The sequence below is a fragment of the Pteropus medius genome, unplaced genomic scaffold (assembly GCF_902729225.1).
Source record: "Pteropus medius unplaced genomic scaffold, Ma_sr-lr_union100, whole genome shotgun sequence".
Lineage (NCBI taxonomy): Eukaryota > Metazoa > Chordata > Mammalia > Chiroptera > Pteropodidae > Pteropus > Pteropus medius.
The window spans coordinates 22,117-40,360 of NW_024343064.1; the positions used below are offsets into that span (position 1 = coordinate 22,117).

General features: G+C 50.2%; 3 gene segments (V, D, J or C); all 3 read left to right on the forward strand.

Annotated features, from left to right (window-relative positions):
* LOC120605998 (immunoglobulin lambda variable 1-40-like) lies at window positions 1–1,159 on the forward strand. The segment is given in 2 exon segments: window positions 1–253; window positions 366–1,159. Coding segments are annotated over 2 exon segments (537 nt in total).
* A 6,783-nt stretch (window positions 1,160–7,942) lies between these two features.
* On the forward strand, window positions 7,943–8,538 carry LOC120605997 (immunoglobulin lambda variable 1-40-like). The segment is given in 2 exon segments: window positions 7,943–8,028; window positions 8,126–8,538. Coding segments are annotated over 2 exon segments (459 nt in total).
* A 6,316-nt stretch (window positions 8,539–14,854) lies between these two features.
* LOC120605999 (immunoglobulin lambda variable 1-40-like) lies at window positions 14,855–15,504 on the forward strand. The segment is given in 2 exon segments: window positions 14,855–15,009; window positions 15,113–15,504. Coding segments are annotated over 2 exon segments (423 nt in total).
* The last annotated feature ends 2,740 nt before the right edge of the window (window positions 15,505–18,244 follow it).

Genomic DNA, 18,244 nt, shown 5'->3' on the forward strand with positions numbered 1-18,244 from the left:
CACACCGTCCTGCCTTTGCCCACCCCTTAACTCCCAGGCAGAGGGGCCTGACCCCGGGGCCCAGTGTGGGATGAGAAAGCTGAGAGTCTCATTTGCATGAGTGGATCCTCCCTCTGTCAGAGCTTGAAGAGGGGAGGGAGAGATTTGGGGGATGCTCTGCTTCAGCTGTGTGGACACAGAGGGCAGGACGCGGTGATCATCTCCACCATGGCCTGGTCCCCTCTCCTCCTCACCTTCCTCGCTTACTGCACAGGTGACTGGATACGGGGACAAGAGAGGGGAGCCTGGGGAAAAACATGGGGCGCTGCTCCCTCCCCTTGTCTCTAGCCCCAGCATCACCATCTCTGTGTCTCTTCCTCTTCCAGGCTCCTGGGCCCAGTCTGTGCTGACCCAGCCGTCCTCAGTGTCTGGGGCCCAGGGACAGAGTGTCACCATCTCCTGCACTGGAAGCAGCTCCAACATCGGAGGTGGCAATAGTGTGCAGTGGTACCAGCAGCTCCTGGGAACGGCCCCCAAACTCCTCATCTATGGTAATAGCAATCGAGCCTCGGGGGTGTCCGACCGATTCTCTGGCTCCAAGTCTGGCAACTCGGGCTCCCTGACCATCAGTGGGCTCCAGGCTGCGGACGAGGCCGATTATTACTGCTTAGCATGGGACAGCAGTCTCAGTGCTCCCACAGTGCTCCAGACCTGTGGGGAACTGAGACAAGAACCTGCTGTTTCCTGTGCAGTGGGGCTTCCCTGAGCCGACCCCACTGCTCTGACCAGACAGCCGCCTTCTTTGTGTGTTTGACCTAAAAGTGAGGTTTGAGACCCACCACAGGGAAATGTTGTCTAGAGAATGTGTCCACATCCTTTGAATTCTGCCCCTAAGCCTGTCCTTGTTGGCAACAGATTGAGTAATTTTCTGAAGTTGAGCAATTTCTGGGTACCAAGGTTTGGCTGCTCTAGGGACAGATTCTGTGACAGGTTAGGGCACAACGAAGTACACAGAATCCAGCCCCATCTGAATCAGGAAATATCACTCAGGTCCAGTATGGGTCCTGGTATAAAGTGCTACCAGGAAAGGGCCCCTAATCCTGCGTTTATCATTATAGGAGTCGACCTTCAGGGTCCTGTCTGATCACCTGGCTCAGATCTGGCACCTCAGACTCTTTAGCCAAAACTGGGCTGAGGCCTTAGGACGATTCTGATACTCAGTGCACCTCTGTGACAGCAGCCTTGGTGTTCACACAGAGCTCCAGGCCTGTGGGGAACTGAGACCAGAACCATTTTATCATCTGCCAGGAGTGGAAACACCCAACAGCGCCTGCTCAGGCTGCGTCTGTGGCTTCTGCCCCTTCTGATTCTGCTGCTGCCTCAATGGGCCCAGTGCCTGGGAGTGAAGGCTCCTCATGTCCCTTGTGTCCTCAAAGTCATCACAGCAGCAAAGGAGACATAGGCCAGCTCCCCATCAGCTGGGGACACAGAGACTTCCCACTGATGTTCAGGGACTGAGGTGGGGTTCCAGCCGTGGTCATCTCAGCCCTGAACTGTGACTGTGGAATCCTCCATCTTCATCATTGGTCATTTACCTATTTCCAGAAGTTTTTAGAGTAAGTCATCCATTTTTAAGTCTTCAGTGGGAATGCCTGTTCTTTCTGCTCCCAGGGAGGTGTCTTCTGTCCCTAGTGCACTGACCCCGGAGTGTCTCAGGCTGCAGCATCCATTTGGGGCTTTGGGAATGAGCACGTGTCCATGCCCATCGATGTGAAGATCTAACTATCCATTTCTTCTTGTTCAATTGCATTGTGATACTTGCATAATGGTGATGGATAATAATAGAGCTAAAGTCACACTGACCCACTCCTGGTCTCCGTGGAAATGTCCTCCTCCCCGCCCCATTAGCTCAGGTGCTGGCTGTAGGACTAAGTAATGTGTGCGTGTCAGACAGTGGGAATTACCATATCATAAATGTACCTCTCTGTGTCTATTTGTGTATGTTTTTATTAGGAATTTAAATTTGGTGAAAGACCCTTACAGGGTCCTTCGAGATCATGTAATTTAATCTATGATCTATTGATATGATCTATAACATTAAAGGTTGATCAATATGGAGCCTAACCTGTATACCTGGAATAAATCACATGTGGTAATGTTGCATCTCTGTTAATATTGAATTGTGAACATCTGTATCAATGTTTAGTAGAATTGCTCTGTAATTTCCTTTAATGTATTTTATTTGTCAGCTGTGGTGTAGATATCACTGTTCTACCCATCTCCTACAAGAATTAGGAATTATTCCATTTTTCTCAATATCGAAATATACATATGAGCTAAATATTTGAAGCCTCTAAAGGTTTATGTCTCATGTTGTCTTATGATTTTTTTGACATGTGGAATAGTTTTATAATAATGTATGGTGTTATTTCTAAGGATTTGGTCTCCTTGTTCATATTTTTTTTAGTGGAATCGTTTCTTTAATATTCCTAAGAAATATTCCTAAGAAAAATGCACTTTATGTATTTTTAACAAGAATTAATATTTTTAAATTTTTCATATTCTCCAATGCCATTTTTTATTTTGTATATTTGTGTATAAACCAATTTAAGCAAAACATAGTAAGTGGTTTTCTATTCTCTCATTTCTAAATGTAATGTACATGTGACAATGAGATCTACTTTTTTGAACTATCTCCCTATTTATTGTTGCACTTATTGTGAAGGAAAGGTGGTTCTCACTTGTCTTTTTCTTTACCTGTCTCTGGAAGAATTCGCCATTTCTCCCTCTTGGTTGCTCTTTTCTTTACCATATGGGAAATGCTCTACCTGTATTTCATCAAATAGTGGGGTGGGGCGGGGGGCAAAACTGTGAAGAAACTGCATCCGTGGGGTTGGAATATAAAGCTTTGTCATCCATTGATCTCAGAGTCCCACAGATGCCAGGAGTTTCAATAGGTTAAACTCATCCTGGTGCTCACCTGGGTGAAAGGTGAACCAGTTCGTGAGATGAAACTGGCACCTCCGTCAACTGGAGCCCTGTGCCAGCCCTCACTGGTGTCCCCCGGCCCTGCTCCCCAGGTAAAAGATACCCCTCTGTGACTACTCAGACTCCAGGTCTGTCCCTGACCTCGATCACCAGTGGGCAGGTCACTGCAGGTGAGGAGATTGTGCACGCGGTGGCTGGAATGCACACATGTGGGCGGGGACCCCTGGACAAGTCCTCAGGCTCCTTAGGCACCTGCAGAAGCTCCCTGATGGCTTCTGAATCCATCAGTTCACATCTAAAACGTCAACGGGGTCCCCGGGAACCCCGACCTTATCTTCTAAAAGCCCCATTTCCTGATGTACCCCTTATCCCTCAGGCTGCTGTCTCTGCCCTGTGTCCTCCCCCCGGAATCCCAGGGACATCGGGTTCACCGTGGGGCACCTCTGGAACCTAGGCGAGGTGACAGGCCAGGCCCAGTTCAGGCCTCACAAAGTGACGGCTCCGTCCTCTGTTGTAGAAGGAGCGGTCGTCATGGTTAGAGGCTCAGCGCCCGCATTTACACTCAGGACTTTCAGCTGCACAGTGAAGGGAACCCGTAAACTCCTTAGGAGGCCACATCCACTTCTCTCTGACACCCAAGGCCACCTGTTCACAGGACTTCCCCCTCCTGTCATGGACCAATTGGCCTTCATTAACATGGCCCAAAAATAAAGAAAAAGGCAAAGAAAAGGTCTTGTTTGTCCTACAGAAATGCCAGGTGGCACAGGCCTGCGCAGGGAGGTCACACACAGTTTTTGCACATCAGACCTGCAGCCGAGCTTACAGCTTCATCCATTTGAAACCACTTTTAATCGTGAGTTCTTATTTGGGGTCACCGTGATAATTCTCTTAAGTCACTTTTTTATTTCGATTTCTGATGAGCTCCAAGTACTACATCACGACACGCTTGTCGGGCTGGAGAACGCACAGCCCAGTCCTGTGCCAGGAGGATGCAAAACAACAAAACATCTGTGCTACAGCCTCCTGCAGCATCGATTTTGCTAGCGGACTGGGGAGAAACAAGTCAGTTTATAATAATCCCCGCCTCTCCCCCCGCAAACACAGAAGAAGAGATGGAGAAGCCTGGGGAAGGGGAGACGCCCGAGGAAACAGTCCAGTCTCTGAAGTGTCACCAGGTGGGGTGGACGGGCCAGTTGCATCGAGGATGGAAGCCTCTCTCTCCTCTTGTCTCTCAGATAATTCCTGACAGGTCTTAAAACTCCATGGATGTTTTGGATACGATGCTTTTGAAGGCCATGGAGGGGTCAGCCGGCCTCTTCATCTGTGCACTGTGGAGGGAACACCCAGCACGTCACACACCTCCCTCCTCCACGGCACAAGTCCTCTTGCCTGCACGTGCTGTGCACTCAGGGCTGCGTGGACTTCCGGCAGAGCTCCCGCCACAGCTGGCCGGGTTTTGCACGTGACCGGTCTCCTGCTCCATCGCCCTAAGCTCCCTAGAGGTCCGAGAATTCTTGCTCCACGTAAAGCACAGGGAGGATGTCGTGGCCTCCCACGTGCTTCACCTTTACATGGTCAATAGCGATTCCGTGGATGAGTGACACATGCAGGTCAGTAGCTCAGAGCATCAGAATTGGCCCTTCTACTTGGGAGCTTCAGGGCTAGATCATGAATCTGAGCGCCTCGGTGTTTCCATCTGATGAACTGGAATAATAAACAAACCTGCAGGTGGAGCTGGGCTGCGGGTTCTCTGAGTTAATGGGTAGAGAGTGTGCAGCTGTGATGGAAGTGATTTCAGCGGGTTCACACTGACATCTGTGTCGTGTAAGTGGAAAATAACTCCTGGGGGGACACACAGTCTCACACACGCACCTCATAAGCAAACACTCACGATCACACCACACAGAATTACACAGGACACCCCCACCCCAAGCGCACAGCCCTAAACCAACAAGAGGGAGCTCAGTCACTTCCAGGTGCCGTACAAACATTTTTTTCCTAATCTGGAGAATCAGCTCCTTTATTTTACCAAAGCCACAATCCCCATTCCCTCCAGGAGCCTGGAGTCCTGGGGGAGCTCAGCCTGACAGCAGCAGGGATGCCCCCCGTCTCATCTGCGTGTCTCCCTCGGCCGGTGACGAAGTCCAGAACGTGCTCCGTGTCCTCCTGCTCTGAGACCACCTGCGATCACAGAAGAGAACACTGGGAGGGTCACATCAAGCCTCACTTTTTGGGTTCTCTCTGTAAATACTGAAACCCAGATGGAAATCATGGACACGTCAAGGCCCCACAGCAGGCTCAGAGTGCTCCTGTGCAAACGCATGGACTTGTACTGGACGCCGTCTCTGCCCCTTCAGGTCGGTGACCAGGACGTTCTTAATCCCAGGAGGAAGTGCTGCTTCTGAGCAAAGCCCCACCACACAGCTGCCAGCCTGCTGCTGCCACCGTGGATGCTCCTGGGGTCAGACGTCATGGTGTTACAGCTCTGCTCCCACCCACAGGACACAGCGTGGACGCACACAGCGCACATTCTCATGGGTGCGCATCTGCACTCGAACGAGAAAGAGAGAAAGAAGAGGGAAATTTTGTTTGACAAATTGGAGAGTGAGAAATGAAAGAGAAATGATATTTCAAGAAAAAAATAATCACCCATTTGTCGTGACGGCATTTAGGAGTTCATATCTGTCTGTGGAGCAGCAACTCACATTCCCATCCTGTTGGACTCCAGCTAGGAAGCTGAGGGCTCTCAACTTCTACCACATTTTAACCTCTTGGCTCACAGGTGACAGTTACAACGGAAGGCCAGATGTCCGTCACCACATAACCACTGCCACTGGTCATCATAGAATTTTCAGAATGACCACACGGGGTCCAACTGCTGTTATGTAGAAAATTGTGTTTTTAATACATAAAAATCTCTCATTTAAGAGGAGTTTTGTATCTATATCTATTAATTTACTGATCAGCATCTCTGCATGTCACTGTATGCTGGAAAACCTGGCTCTTCATAGAGTAATTAAGACAAAAAGCAATATACTTTTAGCAGTGCATTTCTGTACGTAAATGTGACTGAAGGCAGGGTCGGCAGTGAGTTTTTAGACATGTCATTCCAAGCACAGTCTAGAAGAGAAACATTTCATTATTTAGAACTTACGCTGTCCTGATCCAGGGCAGGATGACGGAGGCGAGGCCTGGGCCCCACAGAGCGGGGCTGAGAGAAGAGGGCAGAGGCAGAGAAGATGTTGTTCTAGAATATATAGGAAGAGGTTTGCTGCATGCTTGGTCAGGTGTGGGGGTGTCTCTCGGGTGACTCCACGTGTGTGACTGGGTCAGGGTGTGCGATCACAACGCACTAACTGTAACTCTGTCCTAGTGTCTTCACAGTGCTTCACCCATATGCCGTGGAGGGTGGAAAGATTTTTTTTTAATATCGAGTCATCATATTAATGAGTTATTTCTTATAAAGCACATATTTTATGTGTTTTGGTTTTGCTTTAGAAGACACTTTTGTTTCCAAAATACTTTTTATTAGGTACTAAGTGTCATCACTCACCGGGAATTGAATGCCGCAGCAGTGACCAACACTGTCAAGGCCATGGACATCCTGTGAGTTTTGTTCTGATTCAGCGTTAGGGAAATCGAGCTGATGTTGTCGGGGAGCCATTTTGTCGAAACCATGAAGTACTAACAGGAATGGAGTACAGAAGTCTGAAGTTCAAAGGCAAAAGCTTGGCTACATAAATGTGTTTTCTGTTGACTGCAGTTTATTAAGGCCATTGTAACTACATTGTGGATTCGATCACTGGTTTAAATAATCATGTTAATGTTCACGAAGCAAGTAGAATAATATCAAGCACATAGCGAGTACCACAGAAGGATCTGGAAAGTAGTTTAAAGAATTTGTGGACTGTGAGGAGCTGGCTCAGGTGAGGAATCTGGCACTGGGTGTCACCCCTTTGTTCCTTTACTTGCAACGTCAACCCCTCAGCACTTGCCCAAACTTCCAACCCCATCCTGAAGCACAGCCTGCATCTTGTGTGGAGACCCCTTCTCTCTGGTGTCCACGGTCTGGGCTGTGGGTTCCTGGCTGCTCCCTGGGGTGGGGGGTGGGGAGGCTGGTGCCCTTGATCACCTTCCTCCGGGTGGAAGAGCAGCAAAGGGATCCGTCTCTCTTCTAAGTAACAAGGTCTCTTCTTGAAGAATTTCCCAGTCGTTTCTTAAATGGATCTGCCCCTTCAGGATGAAGATCAGGGTATGTGCAGAGAGTGATGGACACTGACCTCTGTGCTGGGGAGCGGCCTGTGGGGAGTGGGAGAGAGGGGCCGGTCCGCGCAGGCCTTCAGCCACAGGGTGTGACGGGGTGTACGTGTCCTCTGCCCTTCTGCTCACTAGGCTCAGGACAAGTGATCTCTGAGGGTCACTCACGTATGGCCCCAAGAACATCATGATTTAAAAGGTAGAAGGAGCAAAAGATGACCTCATGCCGAAGACGCCATGCGTGTGAAGTGAGGAGTGAGGTGTGGGGACTCCTGCTGCGTAATAAAAAGCCTCTGCCCCGCGTGGTGGGCCGTGTGCTAGGCAGCGCTGGTGTCCAGATTGTCTGTCTGTCTGTCTGTCTGTCTGTCTGTCTGTCTCTCTCTCTCTCTCTGCTCAGCCACCACCACCCAGCCCAGGCATAAGTGAATCAGGTCTCTGGGACAGCAGAGGGCGCTGTGGGTCTGTCCCTGAAGGTCTGTTGGGGACCTCAGCTGGGAAACCAGCCTGGAGCCCTGCCTAGTCCCTCTGCTCTGTGCTCACTGGGACCAGCAGCTGTGAGGCCAAGGGCCCCAGGACAGTGTCCCCGCAGCCCCACCCTCTCCTCAGCTTTCACCAAATTTAGCCCCAGAGACACCAGGGGGAGGAACAATTTGCATGAGGGGTTCCTGTCTGCCCTACATGAGGGGAGAAGAGAACAGGGACTCTGTGCAGTCCTCTCGCTTGCGGGGCTCAGAAGCAGAGTCTGGGGCATCTCCGCCATGGCCTGGACCCCTCTCCTCCTCACGCTCCTCGCTCACTGCTCAGGTGACTGGTGGGGGCTACACGTTGTCTCACTTTATCAGCACATGCTACGCTCAGTGGCCCCCGTCTCACTCTCTGCATCTCTGCTCCTCTGTTCTAGGGACCTGGGTGCAGTCTGGCCTGAGGCAGGAAGCCTCGGTGTCGGGGTCTGTGGGACAGAAGGTCACTTTGTCCTGCGCGGGAAACAGCAACAACGTTGGAAGCTATGGTGCAGGCTGGTACCAGCAGATTCCTGGTGCTGCCCCCAAAACCGTGATGCTCGGGACTTCTCGGCCCTCAGGGGTCCCAGATCGGTTCTCAGGCTCCAGGTCTGGCAACACGGCCTATCTGAGCATCGCAGGCCTCCAGCCTGAGGACGAGGCTGAGTATTACTGTAATACCTGGGATGGCAAAACTGACACTCACACACTGCTCCAGACCTATGAGGAAGCGAGACACAAACCTCCCTCTCACTTTCCTGGCCTGGTGCCAGCACTCATGGGAGGGGCTCTGACCAAGTCAGACAGGAGGTGACTTTGTTTTTCATTTCTTCTGTTAACACCTGATTTTCCTCAGACCGCTTGATCTGACAGTATCACATGCTTCTCTTCACTTTAAATTCACATTTATCCGTTGCTAGTATATCCTCCCCCTGTTACCTTGTCCACTGGCAGTAACCCCGTGTCAGAGGTCAACAGCCCTCAGAGGGGAAATGGGAGGAGCCTGAGGGACTTGGGTCAGGCCCTGCCCTCCTGAGGGAGCAGACGGGGTGACCAGATGCTGCTCCAGGTCTGAGTGCTTCCACCTGGGGCGGGGATGTGATGGGCCCCCTAAACCTGAGTTAAAAATAATACATTTACGATAGCATCACACATATGTAATAGTTTAGGAAAAATCTGACAGATTTTAAAATTTTTATGCACTGAAAACTATGAATCTTTTGAGAGAAATTAAATATTTAAATAAATGCACAAATAATTCAAGCTTTTGAGCCAAAAATTTCAGTGTGGTTAAGATGAGTTCTCCTCGAACTGATCATTATGATCATTGCAGCAACTTTGGGTGTAATATACTTGAAATGGTCTTGGATTTCAGAATATAATATTGGAAAATCTGTGATAGGAATTTCAGCCGTGTCCACGTGACCTGCCTGCGTCTGAGGACGGGGAGGGGAAGGAGGGAGATGAGAAGTCACAGGAGACACATCAAGGTGCAGCAGAGACAGCAGCTTTGGTCACTGAGGGACACAGAGCAGGAGGGGAGACGCTGCCCTGAGGGGTGACGGGCAGAGTGTGGGTGCAGCCGGCCTGGGCTGGGTGCCCCTGAGTGCTGAGTGTGTGCTGTCACCTGTAATGTGCACTGAGGTGACATGTCTGTGATAGTAACCTCATCCCAATGAAGGACCCTGTGACCTGCACCCTGTTCTACAAGAATCAGGACCATAAAGGCTTTGGATGGAAGCAGATACAATATGATTTCAGGGGCTCTGACTCCAACTGTATTTCCATGGGTTAGAAATGAATCCTGTGTCCATAATTTCTGGGAAGACAATATGAAGACCCTTCTCACAAAATCGGTGTCCTGCAATAGCTGCCACACTGTGTCTCAGAAAACCCATGGGGATGTCCCTGCCACACACAGGATGTCACATGCCTGGTCTTGTGGGTGTGGATATAGTGGGAAGCCAGGCCTGCTGGGGCATCTCAGATTCCCTGACCTCCACTTCCTTGACACTCAGCCTCCTTTTCAGGGCCTGTGTGGACCCAGGACACAGACTCCCCCTCCTCCAACACTGACCGTAGATGGTTCCCCAGGACAGGACCGAGGAAGAGGCCAGAAAGACAAAGAGGCTGATGTGGGTTGGAGCACAGAAAGAGATGTGAAGCGTCTGTGGTTTGTCCACACCATGAGCAGGATGCCCGTTTCTTCTGTGATCTTAGCCACATAGGTAAAGGCTCCTGACATTCATCCTCATGCAGCATTTTTCTCCACCTCTGCTCCCTCCTGCTGTGTGGACTCTGCCCTGTGCTCACAGGTCCCTGCCTCTCTCCCTGCTGATCCACCTTCCATAGGGGTCTGGGACCCAGGACAGAAAGTGAACAGCTACTGCCCTGGGAGAAGCAACAACGATGGCTAGAACGGTGAGAATCTGACACATCAGCATCGGGGTCTGTTCACATCATTAAAGCTGGGCATGCGTCGAGAGCCACATTCTCTGGGAACTTTGGTTCTCTTTGTTGTCACCTACAGTAGAAGCTCCCAGTTACGACTTGAGCGTGGAGCCAAACACCACTGACCAGCACCATGCGAGGTCCCCGTCCTCCTCACTGCACCAGGCCCGGGAGATGAGAGTCAGCACCCCGGACCCACAGTCAGTCTCCCCCTGCAGCAGTGCTCGCGGGAGCACCGAGTGTTGCTCATGGGATCAAGTGCGGATGTGAAAAATGGGCGTGTAGCTCGTTTCCTAACAGTCTTCCCACCGCACTTCACACGGGGACAGTGGAGCTTCCTTCTCAGGTCGTCTTCAGATGCCGGTGTCCCACACCTGGTGACTTTCTCCTTTTGCAATTCCCCCTCACTCACAAACCTCTCTGGCAAACCCACAGGCTGTGCTCTGGATGCTCCAGTCTGTTAGACTATGGACAACGTGACCAGAGACCCCAAATCTCACCTCCCTGGATCTTTTAGATCATTTAGCTTCCTACTCCCAGGCTGTGTTGACACATCCATGCACGGTATGGGGTCAGGTCACAGGAATAACATTGTCTATAGCAGCATCATGGAGACACACAGTATGGCCGGGCAACAAAACATCCAGGCAGGTGCCCCAGAGACGTGGTACCTGGAATTCTGTCTCAGAGCCACGAGAAATGAATCCTCTGGCAAGAAATTGATCCTGAGGGGCTCAAGGAGACGCTGTTCTTTAGGACCTGAGTGGCTGATCCTGGCACAGTGCTCCAGATTCTGGAAGAATGGAGACTCCGTCCTCCCTCTCCTCCTGTGGGACCATCACACTCTGGTCCCCTCCTGCATCTAACTTCACATTAGGGTTGACTCTCCTGCTAAAGTGGTCACCAACTCCATGAAGCTGTGGCGAAGGCCCAGATACAGAATTCACCTTCTCCTGAAGAGGGAGCAGCAGACGCATTGGGGGTTCCCATCACAAGCGCTCCCAGAAAGAACTTCTAGGATTGAGATTTCGGAGGGCTCTGATTGACATTCCGGGGTCCCATCCTGATATCCTCAGCTCTCCTTGACAACCCTTGGACTCCAGTGTGAGGACAGGGTTGATGAACACTGTCACACACCTGGCTGTAACATTTATGTCACCAAAAGCTATTGCTCCATGTTGAAGTGCGGTGAACACCTGCCCTCCAATCCTGTCCCTCCTCTGCTCCTGCCTGTGACCTGTACCAGCTCAGGTTGTGTCGTTCTCTGGCACCTATAACTAACAGCAGAGAATGGAATCCATAACAATAACCCTTTTCTCACTGGTCTCCCCATACACTCACCATCAATTTGACCTCAGAAGTAAAAATAGTTGCCCACACATGGTGGGTGTGGATGATGTGGGCTGGACAAGAGGGGCAGAGTCCAGCCTGTGTCCCCTCGGGATCCAGATGCCTCTGCAAGACCCCATAGCTCTCCTCGTCCTGCCCTTGTTTGGCTGGTCATGCCCTGAGCTCAGAATCCTCAGGGGAGCTGGGTTTATGTCATTTTCCTCCAGTTATTTTTCCTCCATGGTCCATCGTTGTGAATGGCATCTGATACACCTCAGTTATTTCGGGCCTAGAGCCTGTGGTGCCAACCCCTAGTATCGTACAGCCATCACCCGAAAGTCCTGCTTTGCTTCGGTGCCAGTGCGTGGAGTGTTTGCCAGTGAAATGAATCAGGACAAAGGACTTTTGAAATACCCGGCCCTGGGGGCGCCGGAATCAGTAGTGGAGGAAGAATCCCGAACAAGAGGGAGTCTCTTTAGAGAAATGGTCTTTTTATATCAATCAGATACCAGGCCAATTATGAAATCAACTCAAATCTTGAAGTTCTCAGCATGTGAGCAAATAGCACCCATGTGAGATGAAGGAAGATTTGCTCACCACCAGGGAGGATTTGGGCTGAGATTGGGACCTCTGCAGGGCCTGTGGGGTTCATGAACGTGGACTTGGACGACAGCAGATGTGAGCGGTACTGAGCCGTCAGTCAGATGCCACAGACACGGAAGGAACCTCTGAGCGCTCAGCACTGCGGCCCTGACACACGACGGGTGAAACGGGCGAGTTCCCGCGATGGGCCTCACCCGCTCCTAGCCCAGGTGGGCAGCAGGTGCCAGCGCGGGCCTTCGGGGGTCAAAGCACAGCCGAAGAAGCTCTCATCTGGGACAAGCAGGTCACTCACGACGCGGAGGGGAGACACTCTCTGCTCCTCCCCGTCCCTGGTTCTTCTGCCACGTGCAGCTTCCCGATCCTCACTTCACCATTGGCTCCTAACTGCCACCCGGACCTTCTTCATGACAAAAGGCATTGTGACCTTTGGTGCCTCAAGAATGCCAAGAGACAATGTATAGGGACGACAGACGTCAAGGTCCTTGCTAATTCTATGACCTCTCAGCATATTCGTGATGAAATATGTAACGAATGCTATGTCCTTTGTCATTCTTTAGACTCCATTTCTAACAAGTATGACAGTTGTCACTTTTTTTTATTTATAGTGACCTAGGAAAGGTAACGCTTTGGTGTTTTTGGATTATTTGGTATTTTAATTATCCTTTCTCCATTTTCTTTTCTAATAAATTTTAGACCCTCCCACCCATCTCAAAAATTACATAAATGTGTATATATGTGTATTACGTGTGTATTTATATGCATATGCATAAATAAAAAAATGTGCATGTAGCATATACACATATGTGATACTATGATTTACCATAATAAATATATATTTGGCCTTCATCCCATTTTTGGAACAGAGCTCCTAAAATCCATGAATTTCCAAAGTGACCAGAGCTAGAAAGGAGTCTTTTGTTTGTTAATAAGGTGACTTCGGGACTCACCAGAGGGAAGGAGCAGGTGGCCAGGAGGGCCAACTGTGTGCTTAGATGGTTGGAACTCTCAGTCATGGTCCCCTGACCACGGGAGAGGATAGAGGGTCTACAGGTCAATGGCTTTCCATGGCCAGTGTACATCAACCATGCCCAAGTAATGCAGCCTTCATAAATACCCAAAGGGTCTTGGTCTTGCAAGCATCAGGGCTGGAGACCACACGGAGCTGGTGAAGAGTCTGATACCTAGAGAGGGCCACACCCCTTCCCCGCAGCCCACCTTATGCATCTCTTTCATAGTCAACTGATTGCAAGTAAAATGCTTCTCTGAGTTCCGTGAGCTCCTCTAACAAATGACTCAGATCCAAGGTAGTGAGCAGGGATCATTCGACCTTCCATCTACAGTTGGTCGGTCAGGAGCAAATGTAATAACCTGAACTTGTGACTAGCTTCTGAAGTTGAGGGTGGGCTTGTGGGGGACGAGGGCAGTCTGGTGGGAATGAATCCTCAACCTGTGGAACCGGATGCCATCTCTAGGTAGATGGCGGCAGAATCCAGTTGAATCGTAAGGGTCGAATTTCTCAAAACCTCCACCCTACACTGGAATTGGTGCCCATACTTTAAACTTAGAATATTTTTCATCTAACCTGTCAGAGGCGCATTTGGTGATTAGAGCAGAAATTAACGTGACTCATTCTGTCTGACATGCATTGAGCCTCTCAAATACAGATGATGAGAAATTAAATAATCATGCAAATGTTATTAAACAATCTATTAACAGGGACGGGTCCAGGATGGCGGCACAGGAAGACGCTGAGCTCACCCCCTCCCAGGACACAGTGAATGCTCAGCGACACTGAGGACAAGTTTCCTGAGAGATGCTGAGGGACGACTTCACAGCTTCTGCACAACGCAGGAGAGACCTACACAGAGAAGGTGGGGCTAGGGAAGCTCTGGGCGTGGAGGGAAGGCTCCAAGGGTCAGACGAGGAGGGGAGGCCATTGTTTCATCTCCTCTCCACCTGGAAAGCACAGGTGGGCGCTCTACCCAGGTGCTCTCTCCAGCATGTACGGCCTCCATGGCACGTTGCAGGACACTCCATGTGGATTCACTCCAGCAGGAACATAGAGCTCCACCACGCATGCACACACACATCTGCCCTGAGCCCGCTCCTGCAGGGCAGCTGGCACCCCGAGGGACACAGTGTCTGCCCTGACCCCAACCAGCCTGTCACACCACCCAGCACAGTCCACACGGAGGTCACTTCTACGCACATCCACATTTTCAAAATCAGGAGAGAAACTATTTCATCTAATTCTTAGGACAAAATATAGGAAGTCAAAATAATGAGAAGACTTGGGAATATGCTCCAAATGAAGTAACGAGAAAAAACAAACTTCACAGTCAGGAAGCTGGAGACAGACAAACCCTGTAGTCTGAGTAGAGCATGAAGACTTGCTGAGATGGTGGGGAGGCCACATGAAGTGACAGCTATCGTGGACCTCAGGCAGGGGGACAAGGAACAGAGCAGTGGGGAGGCAGGAGCTGTCTCTGAAGGGCTCTGGGCACCAAGTCACACAATAGTGTGTTGGACCTGGACACCAGGGGGCGCTCAGGGCCTGCTCTTGAACTAAGTGTATTCAGAGCTGGGACAGCCACCTGGCACTGCCTGCTGCCTTCTGTTCAGGTCTCACAGCTGTGACCTTCCCACCTCACACAGAGCCACCCTGGCCCACGCCCTAATTCCCTCAGGCAGAGGGGCGTGACCAGGGTCCCAGTGAGGGATCAGAATGCTGGGGTTCTCATTTGCATGAGTGGACCCTCCCACTGTCAGAGCTTGAAGAGGGGAGGGAGAGACTTGGGGGAAGCTCTGCTTCAGCTGTGGGGACACAGAGGACAGGACTCGGTGATCATCTCCACCATGGCCTGGTCCCCTCTCCTGCTCACCCTCCTCGCTCACTGCACAGGTGAGTGGATATGGGGACACATAAAGGGAAGACACACAGGACCCTGCTCCCACCTCTTTCTCTAGCCCCAGCATCACCATCTCTGTTTCTCTCCCTCTTCCAGGCTCCTGGGCCCAGTCTGTGCTGACCCAGCCGTCCTCAGTGTCTGGGGCCCCGGGACAGAGTGTCACCATCTCCTGCACTGGAAGCAGCTCCAACATCGGGGGTTACTACGTGGGCTGGTACCAACAGCTCCCAGGAACAGCCCCCAAAACCCTCATCTATGATAATAACAAACGACCCTCAGGGGTCCCCGACCGATTCTCTGGCTCCAAGTCTGGCAGCTCAGCTTCCCTGACCATCAGTGGGCTCCAGGCTGAGGACGAGGCCGATTATTACTGCCAGACATATGACAGCAGTCTCAGTGCTCACACAGTGCTCCAGGCCTGTGGGGAAGTGAGACAAGAACCTGCTGTTTCCTGTGCAGTGGGGCTTCCCTGAGCCGACCCCACTGCTCTGACCAGACAGCCGCCTTCTTTGAGTGTTCGACCTAAAAGTGAAGGTTGAGAACCACCCCAGGGAAATGTTGTCTAGAGAATGTGTCCACATCCTTTGAATTCTGCCCCCAAGTCTGTCCTTGTTGGCAACAGATTGAGTAATTTTCTCAAGCTGAGCAATTTCTGGGGACCAAGGTTTGGCTGCTCTAGGGACAGATTCTGTGACAGGTTAGGGCACAACTAAGTACACGGAATTCAGCTGCATCTGAATCACGAAATATCAATCGTGACAAGTCGAGTCCCGGTAGCAAGTACTGCCAGGAATGGGCTCCTAATCCTGCATTTATCATTATAGGAGTCAACCTTCAGGGTTCTGTCTGATCACCTGGCTCAGATCTGGCACCTTCAGCTCTTTAATCATCAGTGGACTGAGGCCTTAGGACGATGCTGATACTCAGTGCACCTCTGTGACAGCAGCCTCGGTGTTCACACAGAGCTCCAGGCCTGTGGGGAACTGAGACCAGAACCACTTTATCATCTGCCAGGAGTGGGAACGCCCAGCAGCGCCCGCTCAAGCTGCGCTTGTGGCTTCTGCTCCGTCTGATTCTGATGATGCCTCCATGGCCCCAGAGCCTGGGAGTGAAGGCTCCTCATTTCCCTTGTGTCCTGAAGTCATCACAGCATCAAAGGGTCTCAAGGAGACAAAGGCCAGCTCCCCATCAGCTGGGGACACAGAGTCTCTGCACTGATGCTCATGGGCTGAGGTAGGGTTCCAGCCATGGTCATCTCAGACCTCAACTGTGTCTGTGGAATCCCGCATCTTCATCATTGGTCATTTACCTCTTTCCAGAAGTTTCCAGAGCTAAGTTGTTCTCTCGTTAGTCCTCAGTGTGAATGCCTGTTCTCCGTGCTCACGGGGAGGTGTCTTCTGTCCCGGCCCCAGAGTGTCTCAGGCTTCAGCATCCATTTGGGGCTTCGGGAATGAGCAGCTGTCTATGCCCATCGATGTGAAGCCCTAACCATCCATTTTTTCTTGTTCAATTGCATTGTGATACTTGCATAATGGTGATGGATAATAATAGAGCTAAAGTCACACTGACTCGCTCCTGGTCTCCGTGGAAATGTCCTCCTCCCCACCCTATTAGCTCAGCTGCTGGCTGTAGGACTAAGTCATGTGTGTGTGGCAGACAGTGTGAATTACTGTATCGTAAATGTACCTCTCTGTGTCTATTTGTGTGTGTTTTTATTAGGAATTTAAATTTGGTGAAAGACTCTTTCAGGGTCATGTCATTTAATCTATGATCTATTTATATGATCTGTAATATTAAAGGTTGATCAATGTGGAGCCCAACCTCTATACCTGGAATAAATCACATGTGGTATGTTCCATCCTCTTAGTAATCTGACACATCTCTGTGAATATTGGATTTAGAACATCTGTATCAATGTTTTGTAGAATTGCTCTGTAATTTCCTTTAATGTATTTTACTTGTCAGGTGTAGATATCACTGTTTTACCCATTTCCTACAAGAATAATCTTTCATGGCATCCTATGCTTTTTCTAGCATGAGCAACCAAATTCCTCTGGTTTCTACCTGTTGCCTGGTTCCACATTTTTAGGTATTTGTTACAACTGTACCCCATTTTTCAGTTCCAAAATCCACCTTAGTTGGCTCAGACTGCCATAACACAATACTACAGACCACGTGGCTTAAACAACAGAAATGTATTTGTCACACAGTTCTGGGAGCTGGAAGTCTGAGATCAGAGCACCAGAATGGTTGGTCCCTGGTGAGAGCTCCCTCCGTGGCTTGCAGATGGCTGTCTCCTCGCTGTGTCCTCACATGGTGGATAGAGAGCATGCTGTCTGCTGTCTCTTCTTACAAGGACACTAATCAGGGTCTCGCCCTTATGACCTCATTTAACCTTAATCCAAAGACAGCCACATGAGGCTTAGGTCTTGAAAATATAAATTTTGAGAGCACAAGAATTCAGTCCACGACAGAGAGGTTAGGGGTTTGAGGTCAGAGGAAGAATTAAGAACTATCCATGCATAGAGTGGACACTGACTAGAGAGCAAGGTTCATTGCAGGTTTGCCCTTGAGGCTTTCATGGGAGAAGTTCTCTTGAATTTAGAATCCGCCATGGGTCAACATTGGTACATTCACTTTTCTACAAGCACAGTGAGTTGAATGAATACTGGAGAAAAGTTGGTGAGAGTTAAGTTTATGCAACATGGGGCTTTCCCAGTGGATGCAGTGAAGCCACAAAGGAGCACAAAGCCAAAGGGAGCTTGGAGAGGAGGGATTGTAACGATGAGAAAGAACGGACTTGAGAAGATGAGAAGTGTGGGGATGGGAAAAGTTTTGTCTGATATCACAACGAAGCCTGTGTTTTCCTTCATTTCCAGCCTCTTTATGGCATCCCCTGTCTGAAGCACTTCAGCCTAACCTTGGAGGCTGTGCCCTCATGCTCACTCCACGATCCACCCCGGAGCTGCTCCCCAGCACTGTAAAGGTCTGCACTTGTCACATCCTTAATGTCCTCAGCCCTTTCTGTAACATTTGCTTGGAGCAAACAAGACGGTGCTAGTGTGTCTCAAAGCTGCACCCTCTTCCCCACTTAAGACCAAGAGCGGAAGATACTAATTAATTAAAAATATGTTGCATGAATGATTAATCTAATAAATGGACGCATAAATAAGAGACAGCTTTAATCAATGACATATGCTTTCAGGTCTCCTTTACCCACTCTGCACA